The 13,486-nt window shown below is 34.6% G+C and overlaps 1 protein-coding gene across 2 annotated transcripts; it reads left to right on the forward strand.

Annotated features, from left to right (window-relative positions):
• Positions 1-709: 709 nt before the first annotated feature.
• On the forward strand, positions 710-10,572 carry LOC127798113 (SUPPRESSOR OF GAMMA RESPONSE 1). 2 transcript variants are annotated; one of them, XM_052331432.1, is made up of 6 exons: positions 710-873; positions 6,447-6,588; positions 8,569-8,755; positions 8,829-9,328; positions 9,706-10,098; positions 10,211-10,572. In XM_052331432.1, the coding sequence occupies exons 1-6, from the start codon at positions 866-868 to the stop codon at positions 10,265-10,267; spliced, it is 1,287 nt and encodes a 428-aa protein (XP_052187392.1). In that variant the 5' UTR covers positions 710-865; the 3' UTR covers positions 10,268-10,572. The 2 variants fall into 2 exon arrangements, with proteins under 2 accessions (XP_052187392.1, XP_052187391.1); XM_052331431.1 differs by lacking the exon at positions 710-873 and adding an exon at positions 3,382-3,440.
• The last annotated feature ends 2,914 nt before the right edge of the window (positions 10,573-13,486 follow it).

Here is a 13,486-nt window from a genome sequence, read left to right on the forward strand (position 1 = left end):
TACTCTTGATGGCATGGCCATATTATTCACTGTTGGAGACTAATAGCAGCTGCCCGCAAGCCAAATGGATTTATGGTTGTGGAATTTTAGGCTTTATGTGAGTTGGGCTGCCACAACCATTAGTGGCCCAACCCAATCTTTGCATAATAAAAATACATCTCATTTCACCTCTCCCAGCTTCGTTTTATCTCAACCCACCCACTTGACCTAATCTCATGGAGTCTAAGTTCAACCATTAAAGAGAACTAAAAATTAATTTCTTGGACAAAATACCATAAAGCAGCTTCTCTAAAGTCTAAAGCAAGAATTTCAGCAATATTTGGTCAATAATGGAATATTCTGACAACATATTATTATGAATCATCAGATGAGATGAGACTCACTTAATTATTAGATCAATATTTATGAAAATAAAGTCAAACTCTTTAAATTCAATTGGGTTATAATAGATCAATTTCAATGTAACGTAACATTGGTCATTATGTTATGAATATATTTATTTTATTTAAAAATTAAGCTAATTTTTTTTAAAGAAAAATAGAATGTGCAAATAAATAGTTATAGAAGACGGAAATGCAAATGTTCTTTAAAGATAATTTTTCCTCTTTAATTACTAAATATAAAATACAATTAAATTGCTTCTCTTTGTAATATTATAATAATATGAATATATCTTTTTGTACTATGATTGGTCGTCACTTCCATCCCGACTCACTGTTTACAAATTCAAAAATCAACAATACATTAAGAACAACTATAAAAGATGATCTTTTTTCATGTCTTGTATCATGCCCTGATACCCGGAAAAGGGCTAGACGAAGAACTCTGGAAGATAAATTGGTGGTTTTGATCCTATCACTCTGCCATGGCTGGGTAATGCAACACCCCCTCCCGGTTCTCTCTAATTATATATATTATATATTTTCTTAATCTCTAATGAGTGTGGTTTTTTGATATCTTGCAAAATGCAACCCTAAAGAACCTTTTTGTTGATATCGTTGTTAATCTGTATACGAAGGCAGTAGCTTTATTCAGTACTGGGTTAAGCTTCGAAGTTAATTCTCCTTCGATTTGGTTCCTGATGGTGTAGTAGAAACTTCCAAGTGGTAGTCTTTCTGTAGATTGATTTGGTGTTGTGATCCGAAACCAACAGTCTACTTTATTCATTTGCAAAATTGACCCCTTTTTTAATATATTGCACCAGATGGTTTCTGGGCTCGAGTATCAGTTCGAAATTTTTGGTTTTTGTTGTTCTGGTTGATTTTTTTTTAAAGGTTCTGATTTTGTAGATTATGTTTCGCATTTGCTGGTTGATTCACTTTGTCGGATGAACCAAATATTTTGTCTTCATTATTCATGTGTACAAAATTCTGATGGTGTTGACTACTTTTTGTTTGAGCTGGAGAAGATCTAATGGCCCGTATAAAGTGTGCCTCGGTGGCATGTTGGTGTTCTTGCTCTTCTTTTGGCCAAAACCGTATGTTATAAGCCTTTAGCGATTTAAAATTGAACCTCGAACCTCTAGAGCCCCCTCCATTTCCTCTTATGTATGATAGTAGTGCTTAGCCATTCTTGCACGAGGGTTTGCGTTATTATGTCTCATTTCATTGCTAGATGTTGCCGTTGATAGCTAAAATGGTTTGGTGTAAACTGCATGAGAATCAAGTCCTTGTGGTGCATTCTCATGTAACTTGTGCTAAAATTTGACCTGAATAAATTTGGTTAAATAGATGAAGGCTGCAAAATCTGCAGCTTCATCAGCTAATGGCTTGAAATCCGTGATCTATGGCCTCCTAAGATACTCTGTGAATGAAAAATTAGGAAACTAACAAAAAAAATATAAAACTAAAAAATCATGAAAGAAAATTATGAGGATTTCCACTGTCCATAATTAGTACTCAATGTTGCAACTTCCCAGTGGGCAAAAGTATAGAATTAATTCCCAGTCACAATTGGCTCCTTGAGAGTTCCTTGATCGGCACGTTAGTAACTTTCTGTTGGTGCCACCAACGATATTATCATGAGAAATGTCACAATCATCCTTCATCAGCATCCAGCATAGCTAGCTTACAGCTGGGGCCATGTCTACCTTTGTTGCTCTTTTCATCGTAGTCAAACAAGTAATATTTTGTTGGTTGAGATTTATCTTTAAAATATTTTGGTTGTGCTGGCACTTAATTAGGTGCTCCAAAGTAGGCTTGTGGAAAGTGGACGATCACTGTAATTTGTTGTTCACATTGTAAAGCTGTTTGATATGTCTCCTCCATACTTAAGGGCTACAACTTGTCAATTGTTTTCTAGCTGTTTATTTTGCTGAAGTACTTAATCTTCATGCACCCCAAATGCAAAATACATATAATTTCTTTGTTATATTTGATACCTCATCAGCTACTTGTTGAATTTGTTGGAAATTGACTAAAATGTTTTTCATGCTCCTTTTGTTGGAAGAAATTTGCTTCTTGTGTCTGTCACACCCCACATTGCTGCTTCACCTCTGTCACTCCTATATGTTTGTTGTGTCCTTGGCCACTACATTCATATGTCACCTCTAGTTTTAGGACTAGCAAATTGAATTTAACAATCTTTGATTGTAAAAAAGTGATCAACATAGCAAGAAAAAAATGAACACTTAGACAATGTAGAAAAATTTCTAGATTCGATTTTGAAGTAAAAGCAGCCACTTGTTTTAACCAATTTCTCTTGTTCAAGAATGTCTCTTCATATTACTATTACCTGTGTAGCCCATAGGAATATCTGAAGCAATTTGAGGTTGGCTTTTTGAAAATCTAGTGGCCTCTAGGATCAGTCATTATTGTTAGGTGTCCATAAACACCAAACCTTTATTCAGCTCACTTTATGAAAAATCATATAGTGGTTATCCCTTATCTTTTGAAATTATACCTTGTTGTGTAGGACCTTCAACATATATGTGATAGCAACCTCGTCGCCTAATATTGTGTGTCTTGTTGCGGCTGACAGTGTTAGTTGGCTGCTTGTGTTCTTGCCCACCGTGTTGGTATGACACCTGTAGTTTTAGGACTAGTAAATTGAATTTTCGATTGCAAAAAAATTTTAAAAAAATGAATAAGACTTGCTAGCCAATCTAGAAAAACTTCTAGATTAGTTTTTGAAGTAAAATCAGCTATTTCTTTTTAAAACTTTTTCTCCTGCTCATAACTGTCTTTTTAGAAATCTAATTTCTCCCTCTATCCACCTTTATTTCTTGATGTCCTAAACACTTATAGTTACCCTCTGTAAAAGATTATATAGTGGTTATTCCTTATTTTTTGCAATTATACTTTCTTGTTTAGGACCTCCAACAAATATATGAGAGCAACCTTATTGCCTAATATTATGTGTTTTTTTGGCATGCATGTGTATGCACGAGTATGTTATATGAACTCTTTCAAAATTGTGCAGCATACAACTAGGAGCTTCAGGTAAGATATGAGAGATGCGTTTGACATGTCTGATTGGATTTGGAGTCAACTAATAGTGTGATTTCCTTAAATAAGCACCAAATAAAATATTTAAAAGTTATGAAATTTAGCCATATCTTCTTCTTGAACATGAGAGTGTACACTTAGACACACATTCATACACACTTGCCCACGCTCATGTAACATGCACATGTTAAGAGGAAGGGAATCTAAAACTTTTTATGAGTGTATTGTATGTGATGAAGGTTGATTATCACTGTTACTTTTTTATGATGTTCATATAATATTTTTTTGATCACCAAGATGTTATATGTGGTCATTTGAATCTCTTATAATGAAATTAAGATGTTCAATCTTTTCTTCATGAAATTCTAGTTTCCAATAACCCTCAACTTTGTTCACCATGTTGAAGAGTTTGACACTTGGATCTTGTCTCTATGACAGACTAAAATGACTTGGACTAGAAATTGACTCAAATCAAATTTGAATCAAGGTTGAACATTGCAAAATGCAATTCATAGCGGGTGATAACTCAAGCTCCATGAGCTATGATCTCCAAAGAGTCTTGAGGAAGCACAAATAAGAAAAAGTAAAGCATAAAGTATAGTTTGAAATGTTATTGACTTAAAAAGCTTTCCGCCATACTCCATTATAGTGGAGATTTGTAAGGTTCTAGTCTACTTGGGCCTGTCTACCTTGATGCACTCACTTGGGTCCAAAGTCTCTTTGACTTTGACCCTCTCACTCGAGTCCCAAGGTTTCTAATGGAGGAATGGAAACTGTGAGAAGAGAGAATTTGCTGAATGTGTAAGAGCAAGAGTCTCAGTTTCAATCTATATTTATAGTAATATAGAACATATTTACAGCAGAAAATTAGGGAAAGAATTATGTCTGAAATACAACGTATAAATCAGTCAATCCAATCAGCTAATCAACTGGGTCAACTATACAATAATTACAAAACTCAACAGAAACAAATATTGTAGGAAATATTGTTTTTGGTGCAAGTATAAGAATTAGCATGTTTTATTTATTTCCTAGTTAATATTTTATTTACTATGTACCCGTTAGAGTCCTAATTAGAGTTTGCTTGATCTTTCCTAACTAGGATAGGATGCATAGCTTATATAAACTCTTCTGAATGTATTTTTGGAGGGCAACTTTGATGCCAAATTGATGTAGAACCAACAAAACTAGATCAAATTGAAAAGAACTCAACTGAAGAATCTCAACCTTATCTTTTTGTGCTAGTAATGGATGAACTCACTAAACATATCCAAGCAAATGTGCCTTGGTGTATGCTATCTTTAGGTGACATTGTCTTATTGGGTGAGACTAAAGGCATGAATACTAAGCTTGAGAGAGGAACAATTTAAAATGTAGAGGTTTAAAGTTAAGTAGATTGCAAACTTGGGATGACGCCCCCTTGCGAGGGCCCTACCACCTAGCCCCAAGGGATGGTAGAGGAGATAAATCAGGGAGTCCGTAACAGCTAAGAGTCGAACACGGGCACACAACAAACGTGAGGGCGAAAAGCCTTTCGTGCACGCCCCGGACCACTGGGCTCTGCCCTTGGGGGCAAGTAGATTGCAAACTAAACATATGAATTGTGAGTTTAATGCAAATATAATTGTGGATAATGTTGTAGTGAGAGACTTGAAAATCAAATCATCCAGAGAAAATTTTAGTTCAGACTTCTTGGATCTATCGTCCAAAAATATTAAGATTAATGAGGATGTTACCCATGGAATTAAGGCAAGATGGTTAAAATGAAAAGGCGTGTCCAGCGTTTTATGTGATAGTATCATAGTAAGATTTCATTAAAGCCAAAAGGAAATTTTTTATAAAATAGCTATAATGCTAGCTTTGTTCTATGTCATAGAATGTTGGGTAGTGTGGCATCAATGTCTGCAGAATATGAGCATAGGGACGAGGATATTATGGTAGATTACAGACATACAAGAAATGAGGTTATTTGTAATAAGGTTGAGGTGTGCTAAGAGACAATTAAGATGGTTTAGTCATGTAAGAAAAAGATCAATAGATGTTTCTGTGAGGATAGTGGATGAAATTAAACAAATCTTTAGGGAAAGGGGTAGATGAAGACTGAACTTTGTAATTCTGAGGTAGGATACATGTTATGAGATTCTTATAAGAAGATATGGCCAATAGAAATGATTGGTGAGCTAGAATTCATGTAGCCAACCCCATTTAGTGGATTATAGCTTGATATGTCAGTGTTGTTGTTGCTAGCAATTGAGTGTCGTGTTGGTTTCTTTAGAACATTGTATAATTGGGTCTTTCCTTGTATGCATCTATGCCTGGAAGCTTATATTCAATTAAAAACATACAATCTTCATAATTATGTCTTTGATCAAGTATTTGTTTCAATAGAAAGGCATATACCTTGAACAGACTTCATGACAAGCAAAATGCTGCAAGGAATTATATTGCAAGAGTGACTTTCATTACTTCTACAAGGACCGTAATTGTTAGATGATAGTTAGGGGAAAGAATTGTACACATTTAAGAAAAAATAAAACATAAAGAAACTTTCAATAGCTGTCACTACTAATTTGGAGCACTACAATCATCAACACCAGAAGTGATATGTGAAAGCATGAATTTAGTAAGCAGTTACCTGGTCTCCTTTTCGTGTTCAGTGTGGGCCACAGACCGTAGAATCTTCTAATAAAAGGCAAGTTAACCAATCAATTAGTGTATATCTATTGGTTTTTGACAATCCCACTCTTCTGACTTTATAGTATAAGAAGCTTGACTTTGTAAGATATAAGGCCTCTTAACAGTTTTCATTGTTGTGCTTTTAGTAATCCAACTTTATTTGCCCCCAGTCTCTTTATCCTTATATATCTTCTTGTATTTGCAAGTCAGATTCAAGAATCCAATTCTGAATTTGGTTAAGCAATAAATGTTTGGCATTTACATTGTGATTAGGTAGATGAACAATTCATGATTTTTATTGAATTATTTTGTGTAACTATGCAGGCCGTCATGGTTGGTTGACAGTAATAGAATAGCAACAAAGATCAAGAGTGCATCTAGCTTATGTGAGCCTGGAAAAGACAACTGGAAAAGCAACCCATCTAGACCATGCCCTAATTGCAGATATATTATTGACAACACTGATGTATAAATTCCTCCCTCGGGTCTTGTATAGCTTTCATTTGTTGGTTTATGAAATTGAAAATATTGTGTCCTCACTCTTGGTACTTCCACGCTTGTTTTTCTCTCACATTAAAGGTTTTTATCTTTGGTTCCAATTTCATACCAGTAGCTGTTGTATTAACTGGAATAAAACTTAAACTTGTAAAGTAAATTTCAGTGCTCATTATGGCTTCAAAAAAATAAACAACTAGCAACTCCTTTCCAAGTGTGAGCCATAAAAAGTACAAGCACCATTCATCAAAAATAAATAAATAAATAAATAAATACTTTATTCATCCTAATATCGGCTTGTCCCAGATTAACAAAACCTTGTAAACAAATAACACAAAGAAAGAAAACTAAAAATAACTATAATCGTTTATGATTTTGCAACTAAATTAAAATTCTGTTTTTTTTTTCCACCCTCCCCCTTTCAAAATGAATTAGAAATTAACTAACTCTTAAAATTTGTTTAGTAGTCATGGTAGACAGTAACTCATCTTGCAATTTGTTGTGTTTTATCTTCAGTTGGATAAGATTGTTGTGCTCTTAGTTTATGGATCTGTATGATCCCGTTTTCTATCTCGGATGCTTTCTGAAGTCTCTAATGCTTCTGAAGTGCATTTCCATCAGTTCTTGGTGGTTTTCATCTCTTTCTGAGGCATGGGAATCCGTATGTATTTTCTTATAATTGTTACTACAGCTATGTTGTTCAGGTGCAACTTGAGTTTGGCCTCCAAATGGTATGTTTGTCAACTTTCCATGGCCAGCGCACTTGGTTTCACTTAGCTGGCTGTATATATTTATAATTGTCTGATTGTTAATATAAATGCATAAGAAGCATCATAGAGAACAGCAAATATTTCAACATAAAGATGGAAGAACCTCGTGGGACTTTCTAGCTAAGGGGGTGGATTCCTTTTAATTGTTTGTGTGCACTACTGTTTTCTAGACAGGTGTCTTAATGATGAACTTTTAGTATAGAGGAATGTTCTAAATTCATTATTTGTTTCAATATATATAAATATGTCTTCTGCATCAATAAAATTTGCCAAAGCAGAAATCATATCACAGAACGAGGATTTTATTTGAGCAAAGTCAACCTTGAAACACATATTCTACCAACTAGTACATTTTCATGCACTTCAATGTTTTGTTGAGAGAAGTGTTTAGAACATGACATTTTTAGATGTGTCTATTTCATCAGGGAGTAGATGTCTGCTAGTATTTCCATCATTCTCTCTAGCTATACCACTTATGCCTAGTGATACGATAAACTTTGAATTGAACTGGCATTAAATATTTCCAAGATGCTCAAATATGTCTAATTTGGCAAATGAATAACCTGGGAAAGTACATTTCTATTCAGTGTATCTGTTAAGCAAATAATAGGTCCATCCAGAATAGTGCAAACTAAAGGAAAACATGCTTGAGTTTGATTGCTTGAGTTGCTTTCTCACACGCTTCATCTTGTCCTTGGCTTGAGTTAGTCATATATTTGGGCATGAGAATAATATTTATGTCACTAAATTTTATTTTAATAATATTGTACCCAATTTTGTATTTTTATGTTAATGTTTTTGGCAGTTTAACATATGAGCATGTGTGTGCGTCCATGTGCATGTTTTCTAGGCAAATGTATGCTAAGGTTTATGTTTATTTGTATTTTTTGTGATTAATTTCTTGTGGATACCTCAAATATAATCTTTGGGAGTAATGTCTGTGTTTAAAGTAGTCATTCTGGGGTTTCTTTCAGACTTCGATTGAAAATTTCTTTTAGGCTTTTTTCAGTTTTCTTTTTCCAGAAAATTGAAAACCAGTCAGGAGAAGATAAAGTTAGACAGAGCTCTATATTGTTCCTGTAGATCTTAATGTTAGAACTAGTGCATATGGCTTGATAATCATTATTAGGACAAATTGTATGGTAATGGTAAAACTCAAGTTTCCAGAATCCCATTTCCAGGTGACGCAAGAATGGCCAGGATTACCCAGAGGTGTGAAATTTGATCCATCTGATCAAGAGATTATGTGGCATTTGCTTGCGAAAGTTGGGGTTGAGAATATGAAGCTTCATCCTTTTATTGATGAGTTTATTCCAACTTTAAATGAAGATGATGGAATTTGTTACACCCATCCTCAGAATTTGCCAGGTCAGTAATAGAATTTAGCCTTTTCTTTGCTGTTTTGTCCAGTTAAGTTTCAGCTAACCATAGAAATTTTTAGGTGTTAAGCAAGATGGAAGTTTTTCTCACTTCTTTCATAGAGCAATCAAGGCCTATAACACGGGCACTCGGAAGCGTCGAAAGATACATGGTGATGACTTTGGTGATGTCCGTTGGCACAAGACCGGAAAGACCAAACCTGTTATCTTGGACGGGGTTCAAAAGGGCTGCAAAAAGATTATGGTTCTTTACGTGAGCCCAGTCAGGGGTGGGAAATCGGAGAAAACCAATTGGGTGATGCACCAATATCATGCAGGAACAGGAGAAGATGAAAAGGAGGGGGAGTATGTTATTTCCAAGGTGTTTTATCAGCAACAAGTAGTCAAGCAGACTGACAAATTTGAAAATGATTTGCCTGAAGGTGCTGATATGATGATTACAAAAGTAGATCCAGTCACTCCCCAGTCTGTGACTCCTGATCCACCTCGTACTGAAAGGCGATTTTCTGATTTTGATCCAGGACAAGTGTCCACTACCACTTGCATTGATCCTTCTGCTCAGGTAAACAAGCTTTTTGCTGGCTTCTTGGCTGTACATTTTTCTTTTTAGTTATATGAATAGTATAATACTATAATAATTACCAACTATGACTTTGCTCTTTGTATTTATCGTTTCCTTTGATGCTATTAGGTGATGGTTTGTTTCTGTTTATCTATTAATTGTGATGCATGTATGTTTCCTCAAACAGAATATTTAATTTGGCAATCATTTGCCATATACAATTTCAGATCAATGAGCTGGTTGCAAATAATTTATTTTCTTCACGAATTGAGGGGTAGGAGGGGGGGGAACCTTTCTATTCATTTTATCTCCTCGCATTCCAGAAAGGGCACTGATACATTCATTTTGCTTTGGTTCATCCTTTTGAACTCTGACAGCATGCGATGGGGCATGTTGAAGATGAGGTACTAGCTGAAAAACCCAAGCATCAAGCCCCCATAATGGCAGAAAATTATGCTGACCCTGTTGCAGATAACAACGACAATCAGATTGGAGAAGACCAGAAATGGTGGGACAGCGAGTCACAGAATCTTTTAGATTCACAACAGCTTGTTGAAGGCTTGTCTTTGTGTGATGAGCTTCTCCAGAGCCAGTCTCCAAGTCGTGATGCAAATGAAAATGGAGAATTAAAGGTCAAGGCCTGCCTCTCTGACTATGCTCAATTGGGACCTGAACATCTGAAGAAGGATTTAGAAGAGTGCCAAGATTTGGTCTTTGATCCAGCAAACATTGAACTGGACACACCCCCTGATTTCCGGTTAAGCCAGCTTGTATGACCCTTAATTTTCTCTCCTGCATTGCTTCCCATAAACATAATATCTACTTGGCTTATTACTTCAACTTCCTTTTATTATGTTAAGAACTCGCCTTGTACTTTTACAGGAGTTTGGCTCACAGGAGAGTTATCTTGCTTGGGGCGGAAGCAAGGTGGTCGACTAACCTTGGTCAAGACACCCTCATCATTGCAGCCGTGGACAAGAAATTGCTTACTAGAGACTTGGTTCTGTATATCGACTTTAACAAAAACTAAGATACTCTTGGTGGTGGCCTAAGTGCATTTTGTCTGACCTATCCTGGCATTCATGCCTTTTGAAATGCATTGTTTTTTCTCATCCATTTGCTTCCTGGAAGACATTTGAACCGAACTGAGCTGTCTATCTGGTTTTGTAATGTGAAATACAGCTCCAAGGGTTACTACAACCAAATTCCAAAAATACCAGCTACGTTGTAAAGCTTTTGAGACATTCATCTTATACTTTCTATGCTTCATGGAGATCAATGATTAGGGGTGGCATTTTATGTTCACAGGCAGATCATGTTCAGGTCATGTCATGTCTGACTCTGTCAACCTATGAATATATTTCAAACACAATCCGTTTATTACACATATAACAAAACAAGACTAGTATAATTTACTAATGTCATGTTATTTTTTATTTCTCGAATGGGGGTGGTGTTGACGGGTGGTGTAACTTTTTCTAAAGGACTATTGTCCTCACAGGACATGGAAGTGCAGATGGTTTCCACATGACGCGGGGCATCTATCTGGGTATGGGGACAATAATTGAGGGATTCTGGTGAATGCCAGCAAGAAAAGCTTGGTCGAATGGCAACAGGAGAAGAAGAGGCATTAGACAAGTGCAGAACAGAAACATTCATGCACCTGAAATGGCATTATTATGGATGGTCTCATCTCATTTCAAGTGTCTCTTCTTCTTAGGGCAGTAGTAGTATGGCTGGCCCTAAATAAATGGTGGGGAAGAAGGCCAGTTGGTGTCTTGGCTGGAACTGGAAGTTGCCAATAACAACGTCTCCAGGTAAGCAAAGAGCTTCCTTTATCTTTGGTGGATGAAGCACAGAGAAGAAAGAAATGATATCCAAGGAAACAAGACAGAAGCAGCGCACGTGGGCACCGTCGGGGCTGCCCGATTTCAATTGGTCCCTATGACCCAACATATAAGTTTGATTATCTAGTTCCTTAGCATCAAGATATTCTTTGGTGTCAATAATAATAATTAGTCGGGGTTTGAACTCTCATGCATATAGTTGCTGATCTTATCATCCCTGCATCTCTCTTTTTAGCATGGTTCATCAAAATAAAATAAAATAGCATGTTTAAGTATTGTTTGGGACATAATAAATACAAACAAGCGCTGTTGTTCCTCAAATTTTAAAGAACTGAAGCAGGGACCAAATGATAGCAAGACCATGTTTGGATGTTATAGGAATCTTTGAGGTACAGTCTTGGCATGCCTGTGAGTGTTGATGAGCACGCGGAACGAAGTGTTATCAACTGTGGCTTTACAAAGTGTGATGATTTGGTAATCGCTTATCACTTTTTAATTGATGAAATAAATATTAAATATTAAAATTTATTAAATAAATTCTATTTATTTATTTATTTATTTATGAATTCCTTTAACTTTTGCATTTGGATCCATAAGCCCACTTTGATGACGTCGCTATCAATAGGTTGAATATTACTTTGAGGGATTTGGGTGTTTGAATAATAATAATAATAATGAGAGTCACCATAACAAACCAAATGATAAAAATGATTGCTGAGGATCTTATTAGTAAGATTTTGGCATGCTAAGTTGAACGGGCACGCCGAATTAGGCACTCTTAATTGTCATGCTTTAATGACCCCCTTTTTTGACTTGTCCTTGGACAATTCTCAAAGGTTAGAAACTATTCATGCTAAGAGTAAAAAATAAAAAATAAAAATCACTTTTTACGTGATTGATCATTGATGTGCCGGCTTCATTATCTAAAATATGTTTGAATATATGGTTTTTTGGTCACTTTGTGTGAAATATTAGTTCCAAGTACAAAACTTTATATACCACTGGCAACGAATTTTTTTACTTTTAATTTTTGTCAGTTTGCTTGGGCAATTGTAGTTAATCTATTGTATGATAATGTAATTTTGGGATTTAAATGATTTAAGGGATGCAAAATCATTAGGGCCTATAAATCCTAATGTGCTTTTAGACTTTACTTTTTAGAAAACGTGATATTCAATAGTGTCAAAGTTAGAAAAAAAAATTAGAATAAGTTAACTAGTCCAAATTGTGTGATTATAGGTCGATTATTAGGAAGACTAACTGCTTTTATTTGATTAGTGGCCCTACCATGAGGTTTAGAGTGTGTGCCCCTTTTTTTTATTTCTTATTATTATTTGTCTCCATCTAATTTGATATCTGGCAATTAGATTGCAAGAGGAAAAGTTACCTCCGGATGATTTGGTCAAACATTGTATGAAAAAGGTTAAAGAATAATGATAAAAGGTAATAAATTGTGGGTCCACTTTTTACTAATATATCTATTTCTTACTTATTATGATTTTGTGTTTTTATTTATTCTTTGATGTTTTTTGAGACAAAAATTCTGAAAAGTTTAAACGTACTTCTTAGTTCATATGATTTTGACATAATTTATTTATTTATTTATTTTTATAGCTATAAGCAAGTTAATAAGTTTTTATACTAAAGATTTTTCTATCTTATTAAGTAGTGGTGGTTGGTTGGTTGTTTAGTAATTAAAAGTATTTTTAGTGAATAATAAGTAATAAATAATTTAATAAACATTTTTTTTCTATAATAACTTTTTTACAGTTTATTATGGAACCTAATTTGGTATAATAATTCTTAAAATAAAAATATACTAAATATATTTTATTTAAAAAATATGTATTATTGCATCTTATTTTTATCCATTAAAACACGCTAATTAACAAATTTGAGGAGACAAGAAAAAAATGAAGAAATTTGATAAACAAAAAATGCTGATGACTTCTATTATATTATATAAACAAATACTTTCAAATCATTTTATTATTATATTAAATTTTATTTGATTTAAAGTTTTATTTTATAAAAAATAAAAATTAAATTGTAACTGTCAAGGCAAGTCAAGAAATTTTTATTTTTTATTATACTTGAATAAGAGTCACTCTTAGTGTGTGTGTGTGTGTGTGTGTTTGCAGTCTTGGTGATGATGAGAAGCCCAATTCATCATTCATGCCCATGGAAATGATTGTAGAAATGAAGGGAGAACAACTCAAAATCTTCAATTCCCATTCCAATTTCATCATGGAAACACATGTGTTCGCATGAACAGACAGTGGGATTTAATTTCTTAGAACATACAATAATT

The sequence above is a fragment of the Diospyros lotus genome, chromosome 3 (assembly GCF_014633365.1).
Source record: "Diospyros lotus cultivar Yz01 chromosome 3, ASM1463336v1, whole genome shotgun sequence".
Classification (NCBI taxonomy): domain Eukaryota; kingdom Viridiplantae; phylum Streptophyta; class Magnoliopsida; order Ericales; family Ebenaceae; genus Diospyros; species Diospyros lotus.